Raw genomic sequence first — 10,341 nt, 5'->3', positions numbered from 1 at the left:
TGAAAAGTATTAATTCTTCTATAATTTAAAGTATTTAATATATACCTCTCATTCTCACTGGAAAAATCACTTCATTTTCTAGAGTATATTGTAATGAAATTTGCAACATATGGATTACATGGTTCAAAAGATCAAAATTTTTGTGCCTACCTGGGCCAGAGAGTTAAAATAAATATGCAAGGAAAGCTTGGTATACAACAATAGGACACGAAGAGAACTCAAGATTGCCTGCCTCTGCTAAAGGCATCAAAAAACAAAAACAAAACCAAAAAAACTTAAAATACTCTATGTGCCAAATAATGTTTAAGAGCCATATGCAGCCTCCCAAGCTGCCAGATTGCAGCTCTAGAAAAACAGTAGCCAAGTTAGAGCTCAACCAAAAATGCAATCTTTGCCAACAGGAGATGCCTGCCAATAAATTCAAACACTAACAGGGTGAATAGAATAGAACGATTTTTTCATGAACATGTTTCATTCAGTTAGTAATCTTTACTTATAAACTTTGAGGTACAAAGGAGTATAACAACGGCAGCCCATGAAGTCTGTTGATTAACATCTGCCATATGGCCTTAAAAATTAGATGCCTCAACCCCAGGTGGGAAAGGGAGACTCTCAATTGAGACTCCCCAAGATTCCAGGCACACAGAGAACCAGTCTGTCTGAGGCTCGCCAGCAGCAAAAGACCTCTCCATTCAGGAGAGGTCAGGCCATTTGGGGGCCCTAACTGTGATTTACTGTAATCTGGGTACACATCCTGTGATCTTTGGGGATATCAGGGTTAGCCTGTATGAGCATATTAATTTACTGGGAACCTGATGAAAAGCAGTGCATATCAAAATACATTTGTAATTTATTTTATCTATCATTAAAGACAGAAGAAAAAAATAATAAAAAGTGAGTAGAGAAGACAGAGAGAGAAACAGCAAAAACCAACAGACGAGACGTATTTTCCCAGACCTCCTGGACCCTACTCTGAGGAAGGACTGAAGCTGCACACTATTGCCTCAAAGCCCTGAGGTACACCAGGAGGAGACCCAGCTGCCTGGGAAGACAAGCCCCTGGGTGTTCATGTGAGCCGACTGCAGAATGGGATGGTGCTCGCTTCCTTTCCTACTGAAGATCCCAGAGAAACTCAGAAAAAGGGCCATTGTTCTGGCAACTAATCTAGAAATATATACAGTAATCTTTTTGTTTACGTAGATCTGTTTGGGATTCTTTAAATATGCACATCAAATAATGACTTGTTAAATAATATTTTCCACACAATCTCCTTAACATCAGTTATTTAATATGACGTGCACAGACTGCACCAAATATTTGTAATGCTCTTTTTAAACAGACATCCATGTTCCATAGTAAGTTTTCCTAATATCGGATTCCTCATATGTCTAAAATACTGCAACATATTGGTTTCTTATTATTTGCCAAAAAAACTTAAGCTTGAATGCTCTAACTGAAAATTTATTTTTATTTTGGCCCTTTTGATATAAATGAAATACCCATTACTAATAATTAAGTAAAATATATAATGCATGTTCTATAATATAGTACATGATCTCTATAGCATTAGGACAATAGAAACTAATATCTATTGATAATTTACTATGTGCCAGACACTATATTAAGGGCTTTACGTGGATTATTTCATCATTTCACTTAATCTTCCTGAAATTTCTGAGGTAGACACTAGTACAATCTCCACTTTCAGCTGAATTAAACAACGGTTAAAGAAGTATCTTGCAAAACGCAATGAAGCTGATAAGTAGCAGAATGGTAGCTCAAACTCCAGTTCAATCACCACCCCCATGACATATGTCTCTCTCTCTCTCCCTTCCTCTTTCACAATATATTCTTAATTGAGTACACAACACAGAGAAAGTACACTTCAATTTATCAGTAAAGAAGAATACTAGAAGATTCATTCCTAGATTTTGTGAAAATATAATTATATGCAAGGAAAACTATACATTCTATATATTTTATTTAATAATTTGTCCAATTCTCTTTCTATAAGATCTGCAAGCCTGTTTATCATTTTTAAAAGATAACATTCTTTTATCATGAATGTTTCATCTATTCAAACTCAAAAATCATGAATATGCTTCTACAATAGTACTCTCAACTCTGAAAGAACTTTTATTAGGAGGAAAAACCAAACAAAATCCTGAAATTCGTGAAAGGTACAGATAAAGGAAATTTAAAATTTTAAGAAAATTCTGTTGCAGATGGTTCTTTTAAAATAAATATGGAAACAGCATTAATTATCCATTGTATAGCTTTTTCTGTGACCAGATGTGAAATTTCACCTTTACTGAGGATACCAACTCAGAGCAGAATAATCTTTCTATATAATATGAACCGTGTCATATACAGACACCATTTCCACTAACATCTAATCCAAACTAGAAAGTGACATATAGGATTTGTGTATGTCATACCCTAGTTTGGCTGTGCCCCAGTTTACCTACTCAGGTGTCTCGTGAAACATAGAACACCTGCTAGTATTAAAATTCTTAGACAAAATTTTCTTTATGTATTTATCTTTACTAATTTTATTAACAAATGCTATTTAATATATCTCTTGGTAATAAAATTTGCCATTGTTTCTTTACATTACTTTGGAGATTCTGTATTAGGATTAAATCAATGCTTCCTTTAAATGAATTCTGTTTAAATAGCTCCTTTAAAGACTGAAATTCCAAAACAAAGGAAGTTCTATATAATAGCCTGGCAAAACATAAAGTTAACATTCTACAACAGTATTTTCCTGGAAAATATTTTCTAATGGTAGGAAAGATGTTGACATGTTTTCTTTGATACAGATTCATAAATCAGTGATGGACACGTGTCGGTCTAAGCTCAGAGGCAGTGTGGGAAGTCACTGAAAATGTATGTTCTCCAAGTCACCACTTCTAAGACTCAGAGTCTCTTTTGTTTGTCTCTTCTTTAACATCAGTTAATAAAGGATCTAACATTTCACTTATTCCTACAGAGAGGGTACACATCTATGGTAAGTTCTCTTCACACTAACCAGGACAAATACCTATATAATAAATAAAATATGAATCCATTCTTGAACTTGGAGGTCATCTAAGCGTATCGGACTCTCCGGGAATATGCAGGAGTAGTATGTTATGTGAGGACTAGACCTTCACAGGAGAATCAATGAGAACTTGGATTTGAAATCTTTGCTAAAACTTTATATGTGATGATATGGCAATAAAGTATTAAATAAAACATAATGATTTCCCATGTTTATTATTAATTACAAATGAGGTTCTTTTTTACTCAGTTATACAGAGTAAATGTCTGCAAAATAATGTCTCCATGTAAACAAAATCAACTGAATTTGTTTGCTATACTGAATATTTATTTTTGCCTCTTAATTTTATATCAAATAAAGAGAAATGTTTTTATTGAATTTATTCTAAGTTATCTACCTTTAACGTATAATATTTTTGCATAAACTTTTATATAAAAGGGTAGTTGTAAGATAGTTTTATAAGAGAAAAATTACTATTTATTATCAAAGTAGATTAGCTATGTGATCATTTTTATTTTTCATAATGCCTATTCCAAATAACTAGTTATCAACAAATTTCACTTTCCATAGTAAATATACAAAATATTTCCCCAAAGTATAAATACCACTAAGTATAAAAAAGAAATCAAAATTACCTAAAGTGGGATTACACTTCTGAAAGAAAAATAAATGGAACTGTGAAACTTTGAGGTACAATGAATTGAAAGAGAATATATTTTCATAAATGTTTCTTCTAAGATAAGTAACAAATATTTGAAAAGATAAGCAAATGAATTAAGATATACTTTACAGAGGTATGCACTGGGTAGCTAAAATAATATCTAATTTAAATCACTTGAAAACTAAACTCTGCTGAAAACTATATTATTTAAATGCTAAATCATGTTTTACTAAGATTATCTTTTAGGAAATCTATTTTAAATAAAAGTTTATTTCATTTCAAAATCAATTTCTGAAGGAAAAAAAATCCCAGAGTATTTCATAAAACTAATTTCTACAATAAATAAATAGCTCATATTATTTAAATAATGATTGCTGTTCAGAAAATGGCACAAGGGCAGACATAAATTCTAGCGAACCTGTCAAAAACATTAATCAGTTACTCAACACCATCAAAACTTCTATTTTTTCCAGATAACTCATTCTTTTAGATGCCCAACAAATTATCAAATGGTGATTAAAATTTTGTGAATAAATCTATCATAAGTGATACATTATTAGTTAACTTTTCCTGTTTTTACAAAATATTTTAAATTTCCACTTCAAAATCTTCAAAGAAACTTTAGATTTTAACTACTTTAAAACAAAGAGATGCCATTACACACCTAATCAAAAAAAAAAAAAAAAAAAAGCACAGTACCAAATGCTAAAAGCTACAGCTGAAGCGAATAAAATTAATCCTTTTGTTAGAGACAGGAAATGGATACACATGTATAATAAACACTAATAAACAATTAAAGGGGGAAATCGCATCTTCCACAGACATGACCATATAAATAAGCTGCTGCTTAAAGTTAAGCGTCATGTTAATAACAAAGCTTCAGACAGGAATTCGAACTAATAAAAAGGTATCTCCTACAATCATTCTTGTATCCATGAAAGGCTGCTGCTAGCATTTTCAAGTGCATACAAAGATACAGAGAGAGTAAATAGAATTGCTGTCCCAGACTGTAAAATGGCATGCACCGTAATACGTGAACATTTTCATCACAGTTCAAGGCTTACCTCGTAAGACCAGACACACTGAGTCCCACCAAAACGGCGAACGCATCTTCCCACTTCCACGTCCTCGTGAGTCGTGTACATCTCTCTAAGGCATTCACCGATGTGCGGCACCATCCTCCTGAGAACTTCTCGACTGAAGATCATGCCCGGTCCTCCCATACAGAAGTTCTCCCCAGGCTCCAGCCCCAGCTTTCCAAGCTCTTCGATATTCCCCAGGCCAGTCTGTCCCAGGTAGAGAGGCTTGCTGCTATTCAGGGATCTAAGAAACTCTTCTAACTTATCACCTACAAAGAGAAAGGCAGCAATCACTACTTTTCTTTATTTCAGAATCATTTATAATGTATACGGTAAAGGAGAGAAATTTCAACATTGTGCTTAAAATCCTCCACAAGTCATATAATTGAAAAGAAGAAAAACCTCTCTCAATAGTCCATTATTTTAAAATACTAATTTATAGGTATCAATTAAATCAAAATAAAATTTTATCAAGTTCTGGTCCAGGTCATTGCCAAAACTTAAAGTCTAACAATCACCAATCTTTCTGTAAAAGCTAAAAAGATAAGGACAATAAAGACAGTCGTTTTAGTACATTTAAAGTAACAAAAAATTTCCAGAAATATACAGTAATATTAATTATTGAAATTTAGCATTGTTTTGGCAGGCTGTTGATATCTAATAAGTATTTTTTCCTGATAATTGATTTAGTTCAGTGTTTTACCATTAACTGAACTTCAATAACATACAACCCATATAGTTTTAGAGGGTGTTGGAATCAAACCTGTCTTGAAATTTAACTTAGGCACCTTTTTAAAAGAAAATTAGCATTTGTTAAAAATTAGATAATGTAATTGGTTTCACTTGTAGTTTGTAAGTTCATCAGGAAAACCGCTTAAAAATAAAGCGTTGTAGCCAAAACAGTTCAAAAGCATTTATGCTCAGCACGTTTATGACGCGATGCATTGGAATAAACACAGGGTCGCCTTCTCCCCACCCCACGCAGGCATCTTTGCTGCTCTTTTGATGAGCTCGGCATCTGCGGTCATTGTCTCAATCCCACGCCTTGCTCTCTGGGTCTCCATGAGTTTCAGCTATTATTGGGTTTCTTTTTTTTCCAGGATATTATGGTTCTTAAACAAAATGCATTTCATTCTTAACAGAAATGGAAAGAATATGGCATTTCAATGTTCTGAAGGACAATTCTTCAAAGCATTAAAACAAATGACAGAACTAGGTGCTGTTAATGCATTTTAGAAATTCTCTGCAAAGTGTGGCAAACTTTTGCCATGAAACCTTTGTGATTTTTACTTAGTCACAGAATATAAAGGACTATAAGGTAACGGAAGCTGTTTTCTTTAAATCAATCCTAAATTGATTTAAAGCTAGCAGAAATGTAGTAAGAGATCATGCTTCATTTTTGTATCCAATTATCAGTACTTCCTATTCCAACCAGTCCTACAAATTCAAACCCCAGAGATCTCTACTTATTAACGTTACACTAACTCCTTTTGCCAAAAAGGACAGTTAGGTTTACTGCTGTTTTTTTTTTTTTAATCTGTTTGTTTTTCCTTGCATTATGTACTACCTGGATTAGGATAAAACGATGAGGCTACAAGAAACAGGCATAAACTAAGGAAGGGCTTTGACCAAGAAGGTAGGAAATGTGGAAAGCCCAGAGAAAAGTCGTTGGCACACCCCTGCTACTTCCCTGGCGTCCCTCTCCATCTCAGCAACTGGCTGGATCGGAAAGATTTACTTCTCTGACGTGACGAACTCTGATCCGCCGAGTTTAGAAACTCTCTGGCCAGGGCCGCCCACACTCGGGAAAACGACCGCGCCTCTTTTAAAACCGACAAGAAAGTTTTCTTGCGCTGTGGCTGCGTGTGGTTCTGGAAAGGACTTCCAGGCTCTGCTTGTCACCGCAGCCACCAAGAGGCACCGGAAGGGATCCAATACTAGTGTGCGCCAGTACAGCTAGGAGCTTCCAGGGTCTGGGTGATTGGCGAGTTCTTTCCCTTCCCCCCCACCACTAATTCCTGACCACAGGCCTGTCCTCTCGGGGTTTCGCCGCGGTGAGGCAGGGCTGGCGGGCAGCGGGCTGCGCCATCGCGGCTGGAAGCAGCAGCGCGCTGGGGCGGGGGCAGCGCTGAAGGGCTCCCAGTGCGTGGCAAATGTTGCCAAAGGGGAGGACCCCCACAGGGACGGGTCGGGACAACGAAGATGATCCTCAATCTCAGCAGTTCCGAGAGTGCGCTAGATCCAGTTGAAACAAAAGAGCAAGGAATAAAGCAAGAACGCTGGATCTACAATCTGGCTCTAGCCAGCATCCTCTTGCTCCACCAAGGACACGCCCCTCTGGACCGATTCGGTAAACTGCCACCACCAGAGGCTTTCAAAGCCGGGCAGAATGGGAACGGCCTCTGGTTGAGCTCTCAGGTCCCTTGCCACACCTCTCCCACACCACACAGAGTTAGGAGCAAGCGCTAGGCGGAACCGAGAACAGCGAAAGTGAGGAAGGCGAATAAAGCCGCGCAGGTGAGGAAGGTTCACACCGCAGGAAAAGAGGCAGGAATAGTGGGCGCATGCGAGGGGTGGGGACCGCAGCCTGGGGCTGCGGGAGCCCGAAGCACGTGGTGGCAGAAAAGCGATGGAGGGGCTGGGCAGGGTTGGGGCGGGTTATGAGGAGGAAGGGGGAGGGAGGCAGGCTGGAAAGCAGGCGCTGGGAGGTCACCTTTAATGTAGACATCATCGTCGGCGCGCATGAACCACTCATACTTGTCCAGGTAGTGGTCGTGCATGTACTTGATCATCATGAAGGACTTTTTCTGGGGAGGATAGGAGTCGTCCACCCCCGGCAGCGCGATGACAGGCAGGGGTGGCGGGGGCTGGCCCAGCCCAGCGTTGGGGGGCTGCTGGCTGGAGAAGAACTCCACGCGGCCAGGGATGAAGCGCGCCCAGGTCCGCTGCGCCGCCAGTGCGCGGCTGCCCAGGTACTTCTGCGCGGTCATCACCCCCACGTACAGGAAGTCCCGGGGTCCGGCGCTCGGGGAGGCGGCCCCCCAGTCCCCGCTGCCGTTGTGGCTACTCCCTGGCCGGCCGCCTCTCCGCTGCCCGGCGCCCCCGTCCTCCTCCTCGGGTTCCCCCTCGGCGGCTGGAGCAGCGGGAAGCCCGGTCGCGCCCTCGGGCTCGCGTCCACGCCGCCGCTGCTGCAGCGAAGGTGGCTGTCGCCAGGGGCTGCTTCGAAAACTGGTAATCCCGGGCGCTGCCTCGGCCAGCTGTAGCCCCCGGAGCTCCTGGCGCGCAGCGGACGACGGCTGCTCCTGCAGCGGCCGGGACTGGGGTTGGGGGAGCGGCTGCTGCGCGCCGGCGCCGGGGCCAGCGGCCGCGCGGCCGTAGTAGGAGCAGAGGCTGGAACCGCGTCTCTTCCTCTCGCTCAGCTCCGCCACCCTGGGGGCGATGAGCCAGGACGCGGCGGTGAAGCCCAGCACCAGCCCCAGTGCCACGCTCATCCATGGGCGGCGGGAGCGCACGGCCATCGCGCGGCCCTGGGCGCGGACGCTCGCTGGGCGGCCGAGGCGCGGCGCGGGTCCGCCGGCTCACACCCGCCCTCCTCCGCCTTCGCGGCCCCAGCCCCGGCCGCAGCCCGCCGCCGAGGCGCCGATGCCGGCTCGGGGTCTGGGCGCCGCGGACGCCTCGCCTGCCGCGGGCTGCAGCTGCCGGCCGGGCCCGGCTCCGCTCCGGGCCGGGGCTCAAACGAGGCCGGGAGTGAAACTTCTCGCGGCGGCGGCGGCGGCGAGAGGAGCTGCAGGAGGAGGAGGAGCAGCGGCGGCGGCAGCGCGCCCGCTCCAAGGCTGCCACCCTGTCACTGGCGCGCTGGTCCCTCCCCCCCGCCCGCCTCCTTCCCGAGCCCCCGCCCTCGCTCCCCGCCCCCCGCCGCCGCCGCCGGGCTCGGGACGGCCCGGAGGAGGAGCCGCCAGCTCGGCCGCCGCCGGGCGGAGGGAAGCGCGGGCCGCGGTATTTCCCCGTCACCCGCCCCAGGCGCCCCCGTCCGCGCCGCCGTCCCGAGCCGGCCTCCTCTCCGGAAGGAAACGATGCGGTCTGGCCGCCTCCGGCTGCCCACGCCGACGCCCCCTCGCGCCTCCTCGTGGCTCTCGCTCTCCGTCCCACTTCCCGTCCCGTCCCGCCCCTCCGCCAGCCGCCCCTCGCCCGGCCGGCCCCGCTGACCTCGGCGGCGGAGCGCGTCCCTCTCTCTCCGGGCTCGCCGCCCCGCCCGGCTCCGCCCGCGCCGCTCCCCGCGCTCTCCGTCCCTGTCGCGCCGCGCTCTGCCGCGGCCCGGCCCGCTCACCGCTCGGGAAAGCGGCTGTGCCGCCCGGCGCCTCTCTTGTCCCTCCCTGCATCCCTCACCGCCCTCCCCGGTGCGACCCAGAGCTCCCTTGTCACTTGGTGTCCCTCCTAAGAACATCTCGGAGGGATTGGAGACGCCTGTCCTGAAAGGCTGAGGGAGATGATGGTGAGTCTGGCTTCCGTCTCCAAAGAACATAAGCATCCCATGGCCTCCACCTGTTGAACTGGGACATGGGGCTGCTTCGTGGCCCCTCCTCGGCCCTCCTGCTGAGCGTCTCCTGTCTAGAAGGGAGAACGTCAACCTTCCCAGTCTGCGTGGAAGACTGGCTCAGCGGGAGCGGCGAAGGCTGGAGAAACGCCAACAAACCGACAGGGCAAACTGAGGAAATCCTTACCCCCTCAAAATAAGGGAACTTAATCAGAAAGAAATAGAAGATATAATTTTTATTCTTGATTATAAACTTTTATCATCAAAGGAATGACAGGAAAATTTTTACTCCTTCAGTGTGGGAGGAGATACCTCCAGCAAGAGAATTTCAAAAAAATTAAATTTTATTGGCCAAAATCATTGTAACTTACCCATATTCTGAAGAAATTATCTAAAGATGTATGACATTTTGAAGAAGGGAACATTGAAAATTTTCTCTGTAAAGGCTGTGCATCTAACTGTAGTCTGGGGTGCATTTGGCACCCCAGCGCTTCCTTGTCTGTTTTAGACGCCAAAGGCACAGGGACGGTACTGAACGGCATTGGACACAATGACTCGACCCAGGGCGTCACTGGCAGCAGCCCTGGCACAGCAGGCCCGCCTGGAGCCCCGGGAGGAGCGGGCTTTCCGCACAGTCCCTGCCGTGCATGGCAGCGCTGACCAGGTGTTTCATCTGCTGGGCAGTGAAGCTCCTTTTCCACGTCTAGGTCTTGCCTAGGGACACCTGGGAGTACAGATTACTGGACTCTTTCACAAAGGCGAATTTTAGTTAGAATATACAGCTAGTCGAACAAACAGACCCTTCCTGATTTAAAAATATACATTCCCAAAGACATTTTAAAATTTCTAGAACAGTGCTATTTAATAGAACTTTCCCCATAACGGAAATATTCTTTCTCTGTACTGTCTAAAAAGGCAGCCACTAGCGACATGTGATTATTGAGCACTTGAAATATGGCTAGTTTGATTAATAAAATGAATTTTCAATTTTATTTAATTTTACTTAATTTTTATTTAAATAGCC

General features: G+C 44.3%; 1 protein-coding gene across 1 annotated transcript in view; it reads right to left on the bottom strand.

Moving 5' to 3' along the window:
• CHSY3 (chondroitin sulfate synthase 3) overlaps positions 1 to 8,301 on the bottom strand; it is a 281,241-nt gene extending 272,940 nt beyond the window's left edge. The window contains exons 1-2 of the mRNA XM_012645044.1: positions 7,497 to 8,301; positions 4,769 to 5,052 (exon numbers count right to left, since the gene is read on the bottom strand). Of these exons, the coding sequence (XP_012500498.1) occupies positions 4,769 to 5,052; positions 7,497 to 8,301 (1,089 nt within the window). The remainder of the gene's footprint in view (positions 1 to 4,768; positions 5,053 to 7,496) is intronic.
• Positions 8,302 to 10,341: the final 2,040 nt, after the last annotated feature.

The sequence above is a fragment of the Propithecus coquereli genome, unplaced genomic scaffold (assembly GCF_000956105.1).
Source record: "Propithecus coquereli isolate 6110/MARCELLA unplaced genomic scaffold, Pcoq_1.0 Scaffold224, whole genome shotgun sequence".
Classification (NCBI taxonomy): domain Eukaryota; kingdom Metazoa; phylum Chordata; class Mammalia; order Primates; family Indriidae; genus Propithecus; species Propithecus coquereli.
This window is presented reverse-complemented; position numbering and strand designations above follow the sequence as displayed.